The sequence below is a fragment of the Carettochelys insculpta genome, chromosome 7 (genome assembly GCF_033958435.1).
Source record: "Carettochelys insculpta isolate YL-2023 chromosome 7, ASM3395843v1, whole genome shotgun sequence".
In the NCBI taxonomy this organism is placed as follows: Eukaryota; Metazoa; Chordata; order Testudines; family Carettochelyidae; genus Carettochelys; species Carettochelys insculpta.
In genome coordinates, this window is record NC_134143.1 from 30,545,830 (window position 1) to 30,559,063 (window position 13,234).

Below are 13,234 nucleotides of genomic sequence, written 5' to 3' on the forward strand. Positions count from 1 at the left end.
CCCCCTGTTCCTTGCCCAGAGCCCAATGCGTCTGTTGGCCCCGTTTCATGAAAGTTTAATTGTTAAAGGGACTTGGAAGACTAAGTCGCCAAATACATAAAAATAAAAAACCAGAAAATATTTTAAGTATATTAGACACCTGGGAGTGACTTATTTGTTCAGTTGGTGTTCCAGGGAATAAAGAGAGACACAGACATAACAGAGAAGCTGAGTGATCTTATCTTCAGCTGCCTTCAGCAGAGGAAGTGGTGAAGAGGTTCTGCCTTTAGACCTACACTTCTCAGGTAGTAAAACTGAGGTACTGCTGAGGTTCAAAGTCGCAGAATAGGACAGTGGTGGGTGAACATTTGCTGGGAGCTTCAGGTAACCATGCCTGTGGATGCAAGATAAACAGCCTGTGTGAAGACCCACCACTGGCTTACCCTGACAAGCCTTGTGCAGCCTGTGGGCTTCAGACTACTTACCACTGGAATGGGAGGTGCTAGAACAGGGGCCATCAACCCCTGGCACAGGTGCCAAGAGTAGCACATGAGCTGAATTTCATCGGCTTGTGAGGCAGAAGGTCAGCCCTTCCCCTCCTCTCCCAAGCAGCCAGGAGCTTGCTTAAAGTCAGGCCATTGTGGTTTAACAAAAGACCAGCTAATGCTACCAACCACCACCTAAATGGTCAAGCTCTGCATCTTATTTATTAATGAAGCTGTTGGAAGTAGGACTGTTAGGGACTTGAAAAAGTAACACCCGTGCTTGGAGTGTACATAGAGGTCAAAAGGTCAAATTTCAGCACTCTGCCTCAGAAAGGTTGCTGACCCATATGTCAGAAGAAACTTTATTAAAATTACGAACACGAAGTTGCCACGACTGGATGATATTTGAGCAAGAGTTTTGAAGGAACTTGAAAATAAAGTGGTTCAGCTTCTATTGAAAATGATGATCTGTCATGGAAATTTGCTGGAGGGTGGGAAATGTTGAACCTGTTTTGGGGAAGAGGGGGGAAAAAAAACCTATCAGTGATGCTAGGAATTGCAGTCTGTTGGGCTTTACTTCAGGTGTAGAATAATGGTTTAAAAACAGAGCTAAAAGCACCTAGATGAACATGACATGTTGGGGGACAAATATGAAGACTCTTAGTAACTAGTCTGAGCTGTCAATAAGTGTGTGACAAAGCACCTAACAAAATGCTATTAAAAAAGCAAAGTAGTCAAGGACTGAGAGCTGAAGTGCTGGCCTCTGACTGGAGATTGACTAGGAAAGGACAAGCAAAGCCTCGTCACATTTTCAGCTATGCTGAGCTGGTCAAAAAGTGGAAGGTCGGAGATATATGGGGGTAAGCTAAATAAAATACACCAACACAGAGAGAGATGAGACCCCTAAATACATTTTGAAATTGAATACCTGGAGATTGAGTTGACAAAATAAAGACCGCCTTTCCTAATTATATGTGAACAAAGGTAAATCTGACGTGCCAATTAAGGTAGGAAATTCTGGATTTTTATCTTACAGGTGAAGTCCTGAAAATCTTGAATAAGTTTTACAAGCGTAAAGAAATGCAGAGACTGGGAGGAGAAAATGGACTGGATGGTAAGAAAAACCGTAATTTGTGGCACTAACATTTTTTTTAAAACAATGGTACCTGGATGTTTTTTCTTGTGTCTTCCCGCTTTGGAATAGGTCTCTCAAATTCTGCATAAAACAGAAATATATCTTCTTGGGTTTTGCCTTACTTTTAGCTGTTTTTACAAAAACTTTTTTAGGCAAACCCTATTGTCTGAGTTACTTGCTTTTCTTTTTTTAATGTGAATATTTGTATACAAAAGAGCTGAAAAATGTTTTTTTATTTCAAGATAAGTAACTTGATTTCCATTAACACTTTGCTTATTCTGTTGTTTTGAAATGCCTAACTTTTTATGTAACTGACAGTTTTTTGTGTATTTTTCCCCTTCCACAGCTCGTCTTTTTCACCAAGCATTTATAAGCTTTAGGAAATACATTATGGAGTCCAGTTCCCTGAGTGCTGATCTACACATTATACTAAATGATATATGTTGTGGTGCAGGCAAGTATATAGTACATCTTCTAAAATCAGGCTTAGTTTGTGAATATTTTTACTCCCTAATCTCACTTCTATGAGGATAGAGAAAATTTGATCTGAATCTCTGAGGCACTTGAACTTCTCTTCGTGACATCTGGCCCTTTATTACTCACTGTACTTCAGACCACCATGAAGATGTATATCCTGAAGTACATGCCTTCCAAAGAAGTAGGTGTTCCTTGCATGGTTGCAGATTATTAAGAGAGAAAATTTATGACCACGTTCTCTTTTTCCATTTCATATATTTTTCTTACAACTTTACAACTTCTGTGACCTTTAAGGTGCTCTTTGAGATAATATTCTGATGGATTATTGGTTTTAATATTGTTTACCTTATTTTGACTTTTTAAAGATCTGTTGTTTTTTTGTGGGGTTTTTTTATGGGTTTTTTGGTCAGTATTGACACTGGAATGCATGGTCCGATAATTACATTCGGTATCATAATTAATAGGTGTGTGAAGAGCAGATGCTATTGATGGCTGTGAAATCAGCACAGGCATGCACGGACCTTTAGTATGTTGTACAATAAAAGCAGCGTTGCTTAATTTTTAAATGATGGCAGTTCTAAAGTGTTAGACATGACAAAATTTTTCTATATTTGAAATATAATTTAACAACTATACATTAAATTATGGACCAAAAGTATTTGCTTGCATCCTTTGAAAAATCTCAGATGAATCTAAGTTTGTGCTGGCACATAAAATATGTCAAAACAAGTTGATGAATGAGCTTTACTCTGTTTCAAAATCATTCTAATTTTAATACAAATTACTCAGTTATTGTAGAGCGTCTGCAGTTTTAAACTTTATTTGGTTTATCCTAAACAAATAATCCTAAAGATCTGCCTGTTCTGGAAATCTTCTGTAAGAAGTTCACCAAGATGTGGGGGTATACCCAAAGTCACTGTATTGAAGTCAGATTTTGATTTTTGAGTGGGTATTTTGATACTAGATTGAACTGCATTATAGGATTAATGAGTTCCTATTGTAATATTTTTCATTTTAAAAAAAAATCTTGTAAACCCATAGGTGTTAAAGTAGAAAACTTTCTTAAAAGTGTTTGTCTTTCAGGTCATGTTGATGATCTATTTCCATTTTTTCTGAGACACGCTAAGCAAATCTTTCCTATGCTGGACTGTATGGATGATCTGCGCAAGATCAGTGATTTAAGATTGCCACCCAACTGGTTAGTGTGTTTAAGTGTCATACTTTTGTATTATTGCTATCAGTGACAGCAGTTTTCATGCAAAAGACTATATTAATTTCATTATCTGGAAGATGTTGTTTTCATAGCTATTTTATTAGAACTGATACTGTGCATACCTGAGCGTGAGTACCAGTATAAATATGAAATAATGTGTAGCTAAGAGTAACTGGTTTTGTTTAGTCCAGTACAGTTTAATAGTTACAGCTTTGCTATGTGATATGTAAACCTAAGTTAGAGCTTAGTTTTATGTCTATGACAGTGCAGTCTGTGGTTGGTAACAATTTCAGAAAAACGTTCTGAACCTTGAAATTAAGGGTAGTGTAATGTAAACATATACGGATCGAAGGGACCCTGAGAACTCAAGTCCAGGCTCCTGCACTGTGTCTGGATCACATACATGATTATCCCTGGTAGGCATGTGTTTGAATCTCTTTTTAGAAACTTCCCATGGTAGGGATCCTGCCACCTTCCTTGGAAGGATGTTCCTGAGCTTAACTATCCCTCATAGTTGGAAAGCTTTTCCTAAGATTTAATATAAATGTCACTTGCTACAGATTAAACTCATTATTTCTTGGCCTGTCTTCAGTGGAAATAGGGAACTATTGAACACCATCCTCTTCATACAGGTTCCACCTCCCTGGTACAGCACCCTCAGAACCTGAGTGATCCTGGACCAGGGATTTTGCCAGACCAAGGAAGGTCAATGATCCCTTGCTGGGCTCCAGCCATGCTCCTAGTCTCTCCTCCTGGTTGCTGGACATTTTCCAGCTGCCACTTGCAGCTCCCCAGTCTTCCTTTCCTGGTCAGGCTCTGGCCCCTGCTCTTTGGCTGCGGGCTGCCACTCCCTGGAAACTGCCCTACCCCCGTCACTGGCTCAGGTGGGCCCAGTCTGGGATGCCCAGCCGCCAACTCTCAGTTGTCCCCACTCCAGGCCACCGGGGCTCTCTGGTTGTGCTGAACCACAGATTTTTGAGGTTCAGCCTGTAACAACTCTTAACATATTAGAACACTCCCCCTCTCCCCCATACCCAGTTTTTAAATGTTTCATCATATAACCAGTTTTCCAAGCCTTTTATCTCTTTTTGTTCTCATCTGGGCGCTCTCCAACATGTCCTCATCTCTTTTAAATTGGTGCCCAAAATTGGGCCCGCAGTGCCTGGAGGAGTGGAATTGTTAACTTCCATTTCCTATATCCAGTGCTTCTGACTGGAAGATTACTTTTTTGCAGCTGCACTGCATTTTTCACTTGTGTTCAATTTGACACCTTCTGTAACTGCCAGATCCTTTTCAGCTATACTACCTCCTAGCCAGGCATTCCCTATTTTGTAGTTGTGCATTTGATTTTTTTTCCCCCTGCATAAGTAATGTGCTTTGCCCTTGTTTATATTACATTTATTCTTCTTGAATTCAGATCACTTTTCCCTTTGTCAAATTTGTTTTGAATTCTAATCCTGTCCTCCAAACTGGCTGCAACTCCTTCAGGCTTAATGTCGTGCAGATTATATAAGAACATGCTCTACTCCATTGTTTTCTGTGTGTATTTATTGTCTTTGTTTGGTGGTTTAGGTATCCAGAAGCCAGGGCTATTCAAAGAAAGATAGTCTTTCATGCTGGTCCCACAAATAGTGGAAAAACTCATCATGCTATCCAAAGATATTTGGCAGCAAAATCAGGACTGTACTGTGGTCCGTTAAAACTGCTGGCCCATGAGATCTTCCAGAAGACCAATGATGCTGTCAGTATGTTACTTAAATGATTTCTTTTCAACTTTACATGCCTTCCTGTCATTGTGTAAAATATTTTGTTTTAATAACTTTAAGGTTTTAGGTAGTCTTTTTGAAATAGTCTCTGCTAAAATGTAGTCTGTTATGGTACTGTCAGTGCGCATTAATACTGTCAGTGCACAGAGTTGAAATGCATCTAAAGCACTACTCCATGTATTCATGAATGTAGCAGATTGTTGCCCTTCAATCTTTGGTGCACCCCTGTGCTTACATTGTTTCTTGCTGGCTTTCTTATAGCACTGTCTGGGGAGTGGAGGTGACCATCTCTGTTGCCCTTGATCTTACATTAAGGCAGCAGCTGAGGGACTGTGACCTCATTAATCAGTGTTCATTCCTATCTAACATTGTTTTCTCATGTCAAAGAAAAAACATCTAATTCAGGTTATGTTGAATAAAACAATTTTTCATTGGTGTGTTACAGAAATAGAAACATGAAAGAAAAGTTTTTATTTAAAAATTAACCACTTTTTACTGGCTCACTATGTCTGTGTCTGTACTACAAAAATAACTTCGAAGTTGCTTACTTCGAAGTACAACTTCAAAGTAAGCAACTTTGAAGTTGAGTCTACTCGCACCCTACTTTGAAGGTAAGCTGTGAAGTAGGGAACTACTCCATTCCCAGGAATGGAGTAAGGACTTCAAAGTTGGGCTCTCTACTTTGAAGTTAACTTCGAAGTAAGGGAAAAAAATGGGTGTAGACTCTCTGGTGGCTACTTTGAAATAGTGCCTAACTTCAAAGTGAGTTCCTAATGTAGACATACCCATTATGTAAAACAATGCTCGATTTAATCAGAGAAGTGTTTTTTAAACCACGAAAACCGTATGTAGTAGCACCACATTATCTCCATCTCCCTGCCAAAAGCTCTCCAGATTGATGGAATGCTCCCAGGAGCTTGTTGCATGTATTTGCAAGGAAATACTTTTGTCAAGGGAGTGCACATCTGTAGAATTTCTCTTCTGTTTGGTTTGCCAGCTTATCCACCCAGAACATCAATAGGGAGCTCATGTACAATTTTTTATTCCTGTTATGCAACACCTTAAAGAGCTAGATTAATTTCTATTCAAAATAGCTGCCCTGGTTTATACTAACTTATCTCTTCCTATTTTAAAGTTTTATAGGAGTACTAGTCAGTGTTGTATAACATGTTTTTCCCCACTTGCAGCAAATATTTTCATTTAAAGAACGTTGCCATGATGTTGCTTTAGGTAGCTTAAATTAGCCCTGCTGATTGCCTCCAAAATTTTAGTAGGTCTTTTTCTATAGCCAGTTTCCAGCTGCATAGTATTTGCAAGGAAGAAAAGAGAAATGCACCTCTTGCAAAGCATTTATTACTACAGATTAATAGTGAATTACTGTATAAGTATTGGTGATTTTAATACTTAAATATTTTAAACAATCTGTCAATAACACATGCTGACTCCTGATTAATTCTTTAATGATAGTGACTTTGTAATTCTCACCATTTTAATTTCTGACCTATTTTACATGCTAATCCCTAACATCTGTCTTTGAATAAGTAACACGAAACAGTGAACATGTGTGCATATATATACATTGTTCAGGGGAGTTGTCAGGAGAAAGTTTTTCATTTGTTGAGGGTGGTTTGTGCTCAGCATATTGTATGTTGTTGATATGATTAAATGCCTCCTGTGGCTGAGGAAATACAATGTTAAAATTGTCTATCCACTGTAAAATACTTTTGACAGGAATTTCTCCAGGATAAATCTATCATTGCACTAAACAAAATCAAACTAGATCAGAGGGGTGGGTGAGAGGGAAAGAGAGCTTACGATAAACTGTTTTTTTCTTTTTTTGTTTTAGAAGAATTCCATACTAAAACGCACACAAAGTTTCAGTCACTTTGATTGACTTTTAGAAACATTGCACCATATGAATTGCAAAAAATTGAACCAAATGACCCATTTCCCATTCCTGGTCCTTTCACATCTCATTTAATCAGTATACGATGACCAGAGCAGTTTAAAAGTCCCTGTCAGGCAGGAAGTGCTTCCTCAACTTCCTTCACCTTCCTTGCCTCTCCCTTTCAAACATGTCAAGAAGGTCAACATAACTGTGCCATATCAGACTGCGGATGTAGGAATGTAGTTTGTATTTTATCTTATAGTTACATCATCTTGGGTTTAGTTCTATAACATATCAAGATACATTCCAGATATGAGCAGTTGTCACCACTGCCTGGCAACCTTGTGTGCCTACTGGCAAAGCCTGCTAAAATAGCTCCCATCTTTGCTGCCCTCCAGCATGTAAACCACACCTTGAGTGTCTGTCTGTCTGTCTGAAGCCTGACATTCACATTTGGGTTACTCTTGGGGTGGGCATTCATTTTTGATGAGGGACCACTTCAAGATTTTGGTAAGTGGTCAAGGGCCACTGTTTTTTCTGTGGAGGAGGTATTTGGTCTGGGGTGTAGGTTGGGTGCAGAAGGGTGCTCAGGATAGGGGACTAGGGTGCAGAATAGGGTGTGGGGTCTGAGAGAGTGGGTGGAGGAGAGGATCATGACCTCGGGCAGGATATTGGGGTTGTGGGGGTATGGGTGTAGGAGAGGATTCTGTCCTGGGGGAGGGGCATAAGAAGGACTGCAGGGTCTGGGAGGGAGATGGGGTGCAGTGGATGGGGTGCGAGAGGCAGGCTTTGGCTGGAAGGTGCTTATCTAAGCAACTGCTGGCCATTAGCACTCTCTGGCAGGCTTCCTTCCCTGCCAGCCAGCAGCTGCAGACTACTGGCTGTTCCATGTGGCTCTCTGCTTGGAGGGGCATTTCGTGTGTGGCTCCTGTCACCCAGCAAAATCTCTCAGCTCCTTTTAGCCAGCAACTGGTCAATGTGAGTTGAAAAATTGTGCTGCATTTTCCCTGCCACCAGCAAAATCTGCCAGCTCTCATTGGTGGGTTTCTGGCCAATAGGAACTGAGAGATTTTGCTGTGGGTGGGGGCAGCATGCAAAGCTTTCTCCTCTCCACAGCACAGAAGGCCCTAGGGAGCAGCCAGCTGCATTGAACAGTGCTGCTAACTGCTGCAGGGGTGAGCCACAGGCTGGATTAAAAAGGGTTGGTGGGACAGATGCAGCCTGGGGGCTATATCTTGCCTGCCTCTAGGTTACGCTCTGGCTCTCACAAGCCTTGGTTATATTACAGGCTGACCCCCAGTACACCTCTAGTCCTAAATTTCTCCCCACAAGAAATGTATGTTCTATGCTGCCTAGTTCTCTCCCTGGACAGTACAAATTATTTTAAGACCATTGTACATTAAAGGGGATAATGTGCTATCTTATTATTTCAGATAGTTATTCAGACACTTTTAAGTAGAATGGATTAGATAATACTAACATAACTTTAACTACAAAGACATTTTAAGTGAGTTCAAGTAATGAGACATACAAGTCAGAAATGGTTACAAGAAAAATAAAGATACTTAGGAATACCTGACTTAACAAACAGTATCAAATTGAAGCAAACTGATGGCAGTGATTTGGGTTGTTTGTCCCTCATTTGTATATTTTCAGCCCTTCTAGTGGAAAACATTTCCAATTAGGCACTAGGGCTATGGCTACACTGTAGCTGTAACTCAAAATAACTTATGCAAATTGTGTAAAATATTTCAAGTTACCTTTTTTTGAACTTGGTCCAAACCAAACACCAAAGATCAAAATAAGGGGCTATTTCAAAGTTTCTGCTACCCTTCTCATGAGGAGGGGTAGCGGAAATGGAATGTTGGGTTTGAAATAGTGCTGCTATTTCAAGTGTGGCATTTAGCCACGGAATTGCTATTTCGGGGTACATTTGTAACCCAGAATAGCAAAAATAGTGTGGCCGTAACCTCCAGGACAAAACATCCATGTGAAGGGATGTTCCCTGCTGGCTTATTCTCACCTGTTTTTGAATTATCTTTCTCTTCCCACTTGATGACTCTTATTTATTGCTTAAATGCAAATAGCATGCATTCCTTTGTCTAGGACAGACCTGTTGCCCAAACTGAGGTTGGTAAGGCTGTTGCTCTTGCAATAGGTATTAACAGCGTCATACAAGGAAATCTTATAACTACACACAGTATTGATACATTTTTATTAGAGGTATACTGACCAGCTAAATATGAGTTTTCTAATGCTAGCGTACAAGGCTTACCTGAAGATTATTACGTTAGCTTGTAGGTGTATTACAATGGGGTATATTCTGTCACATTTTTCCCAGTCTTTTTCCCTTTGGGAAATATTCTAATTCTGTTTTTAAGTGAGAAATTTAATTTCAGTTTTGTTAACTTTTTTAGAATGTGTCATGTGATTTGGTAACTGGAGAAGAACGTGTTCTTGTTCATCCAGAAGGCAAACAAGCAACCCATGTTGCTTGCACCATTGAGATGTGCAGTGTTACTACACCTTGTATGTATGCATGGTTATTTTCTTCTAATAAGCAATTTCCTTCCTTCATCCAAACAATAACACAACCTTTATAAGAATTTTATCAAGATTCTTACAAATGGGCTATTAAACCCAGGGGTGCTTAATTTCAAAAATCAAATCAGCTCCAGTGAGGTCAGGCAGGTATTACTAATGAACCCTGTAAGAGTTTACCTTTCTTATCTTTTTACAAACAAGCAATGCCATTGACAATTACTGACATAAGCTAGAAACCAATTGGAAACCGTTCTCCCTTATTTCCCATTTTAATCCAGATACAATTTACAAACTCATTTCTTCTCAAGACCTTTCTTTCCCTCCTTCTTGCTGTGCAACAGTTTTCCTATAACATCTTGATTCATATGCGCTTTGACACTAGCGTGTGAACTGTGTTGGCTCATTTTTAGTCAGATTTTCTGTTTTAATAAAACTATTTGAAGTCACCCCCATCTGTCAAAGGATACATTTTTAGAAGCTGACCCTTATTCCATCAGTTATGCTTTGAACTAGACATCCTCATTTTGGCCTACTTCCCAACTCTAATTTTTTAATTTCATATTTATCCTATCCCCTAGAAGAGGTTAAATAAGGCAATTCATTCTAGTCTTGCAAATGCTTTTTATTTTTAACTTGGCAATTTCTAGGCTGTGCTCTAACTCGGTCATGTGAGAATTATTAAATCCTGGATACTCTCAGAGCAATCTTGGAAGGCAGAAAATGCTGGATTTTAATAATTCTTCTAGGAAATTTACTCTTGTGTTGTGTTTCTTGGAGATACACCTTCATATGTAGTTATGTCAACCAGCTGTTCTTTATCTAACATTGTAACATTCTTATTTTAAGATGAAGTGGCTGTGATTGATGAAATTCAGATGATCAGAGATCCCAGCAGAGGATGGGCCTGGACCAGAGCGCTGTTAGGTATGCCCATCAGTGTTGAAACTGAGCCATTAGACATTTAATATGGTAGCTCCAAGTGTGTTACCCTAAGCATTCATTATGTTGATAGATGTGTCCAATATAACATGTTCAATGCAGAATAGAATGAAAATATTTTTAAAAGTGTTGCTTCTTCACAACTTTGCTTTAACAGAGGGAAGGCCCCTTTTACATAAACTTATTTGCCTGCTTTCATCCATTTTGCTTTCCTTTATTTCAACATTACCTCAGATTATTTTTAAATTATATGTTTTCTCTTCTCCACATTCTCAATGTTTTTTGTGTTTGTCTGTTGCCTGCTTGATTAGTAAAGAAGTCTTATTTTGTCATATAACCTTCAATTTTGTATCAAGAATTTTCTGTGATGGTTGAAAAATTTTAGTTGTAGGTAATCAGAATTTTAATATTATAACCTATTGTTAAATGTGTCGGGGGAGGGATACTCAGTGGTTTGAGCATTGGCCTGCTAAACCTGTGGTGGTGAGCTCAATCCTTTTGGAGGCCATTTAGGGATTGGGGCAAATAGATGTCAGGGGTGGTGCTTGGTTCTGCCAAGAGGGCAGGGGACTGGACTAGATGACCTCCCGAGGTCCCTTCCAGTTCTAGGAGATGTGTATCTCCAATTTCATATAAAATATATATAGGTGTGTTAGCTTGGCAAAGGGTAAACATTTCAATGAAGTTTTAAATACAGTTGGCTGATTTTTTTTTTTTTTTTCCCCCTGCCAAAAATGTGTTTAAGTATAAACTGAATCTCTTGCAGGAATATATTTGCAATATCAGAGGTGTAGCTGAGTTAGTCTGTATCTTCAAAAACAGCAAGAAGTCCTGTGGCACCTTATAGACTAACATATTTTGGAGCATAAGCTTTCATGGGCAAAGACCCGCTTCATCAGATGCGTGAGTGGGGGAGTTCCACAGGAGGATTTAAATATATGGGCTTATGAAAAGGAGGGAGTCCCAGTCAAGAGGAGGGCCAGAGTTGACCAAGTCAGTTCCATCACAGAGGATGTGGCCCATTATCAGCAGACAATGTGGAGTCATTAACCCTGGGTCATTATAGCAGCTCTTTTGCATACGTGGCTTAATCTAATTCTTGACTCTCTCTTCCCCCCTTCCACCCCTCTACTCTCTGATTTGCTCACCTTGATCATTTTTTTTTCTGATTTGTCAACCTTGATAATTTTTTGGTTCTCTGTGCGTTAAATATTGAGTCTGTTCTGGTATGGCTCTGGTCTGAAGAAGTGGGTCTGTCCCACGAAAGCTCACCACCTAATAAATTATTTTGTTAGTCTTTAAAGTGCTACTTGACTGCTTTTTTTTTTTGATTTACAAGTCTAATACCTATCAGGGTGGACTCAACAAAGATCATATTCTTTTATCTTACATGTTAGAAGGACAATTTCCCCATCTTTGATATTCGCAGGGATGGCAGACATCCCATTTAACTTAATTGACACTTCCAGAGACTTTTTTTTTGGTCCCCTTCTCTCTCCCCCCTCAGCATCCTCAGCAGGTGCTTTTGTGTGTGCGTGTGTGTAACCACCACTGTCCACACTCAGTATCGCTGATTTATGTGAGCTTTTTATTTCATTTCATTTTTTTCAGGAGTCTGTGCAGAAGAAGTTCATATTTGTGGAGAAGCTGCTGCTATTGACTTGGTGACAGAGCTTATGTATACTACAGGAGAGGAAGTGGAGGTAGATCTTACACTTGTGTCTTTTTTTTTTCCTCCTCATCCAGTGGCTATAATGTTTTGTACACAGCATTCAGGTGATCTGTTTAAAAGAATTATCCAAAATATTGCAGTGACTACTATGTTCCTTATTTGAGGAAAATATCAAATATACTAGAGTCAGAGCTTGTGTTTGACATTTTGGCTAGATAAGTCTCCTGAGTCACAGGAGGTAAAAGGTACCTAGAGATGTTGCAAAAATCTTAGCAACAGATGTTAGCAAAAATGGTATTGCCCTTAGGAGAACAATGGATCTTAAAATTTTTGCTGACTTACCCAGAGGGAATGCTTGTTCTAGCCTAAGGCCTCCTTTATATGTGCTTTGTCCTGGAGGTCATGATGCCTACCTTTTGCTCAGGTCACTTTATTGTTGTTTAGTTGTTCTTATGCTATAAAAAAATCATTGTAAGAATTAAAATGCTAAAAAGGCTAACATCTGCTGAGGAAAAAAGCTCTAAAAAGAAAAAAACACAATGCTTTTAGATATCTTTATGTGCTAATCTGCAAGGGAAGAGTCTTCTGTAAGAGATGTTTCACAAAAGCAGGGAACTTCTATATTTGATAGCACATTTTTTTTTTCTCCCTAGCATTAATACAGTCTTACTTACATTAGATGGCTCATTTTGTCTCCTGAAAAGGTCTTCTAAGTTTTCAGTTTGGAAATGTTCATGAGAATGTTCATTATGGTTTGGAAGGCATATGGGTGTGCCACCTTTTCTCCTAGTACTTCTCTTATTGGTATTGTGAGGCACTGCCCAGTTTTAGGCTATGACTGATTTTTGTCATATGAAGTTAAATTTTTATAATTACTAATTTTGCAAAGGATTTTAGTATTTTGTCTTGACAAAACCACTATTTAATTCTAGGTCATAAACTATAAGAGACTTACCCCTATTACCTTGTTGGATTATGCACTAGAATCATTAGATAACCTCCGTCCTGGTGACTGCATTGTCTGTTTCAATAAGAATGATATTTATTCTGTGAGTCGGCAGATAGAAGCCCGAGGATTAGAATGTGCTGTCATATATGGCAGCCTCCCACCTGGTAAGATACAAGCTTTATCTTGA

General features: G+C 39.1%; 1 protein-coding gene across 1 annotated transcript in view; it reads left to right on the forward strand.

Moving 5' to 3' along the window:
- The window catches only part of SUPV3L1 (Suv3 like RNA helicase), a 36,908-nt gene that overhangs the window by 8,138 nt on the left and 15,536 nt on the right, over nucleotides 1-13,234 (forward strand). Inside the window, exons 2-9 of the mRNA XM_075000241.1 lie at nucleotides 1,501-1,578; nucleotides 1,946-2,053; nucleotides 3,160-3,274; nucleotides 4,862-5,030; nucleotides 9,361-9,472; nucleotides 10,334-10,411; nucleotides 12,038-12,129; nucleotides 13,031-13,211. Coding sequence (XP_074856342.1) covers nucleotides 1,501-1,578; nucleotides 1,946-2,053; nucleotides 3,160-3,274; nucleotides 4,862-5,030; nucleotides 9,361-9,472; nucleotides 10,334-10,411; nucleotides 12,038-12,129; nucleotides 13,031-13,211 — 933 coding nt within the window. The remainder of the gene's footprint in view (nucleotides 1-1,500; nucleotides 1,579-1,945; nucleotides 2,054-3,159; nucleotides 3,275-4,861; nucleotides 5,031-9,360; nucleotides 9,473-10,333; nucleotides 10,412-12,037; nucleotides 12,130-13,030; nucleotides 13,212-13,234) is intronic.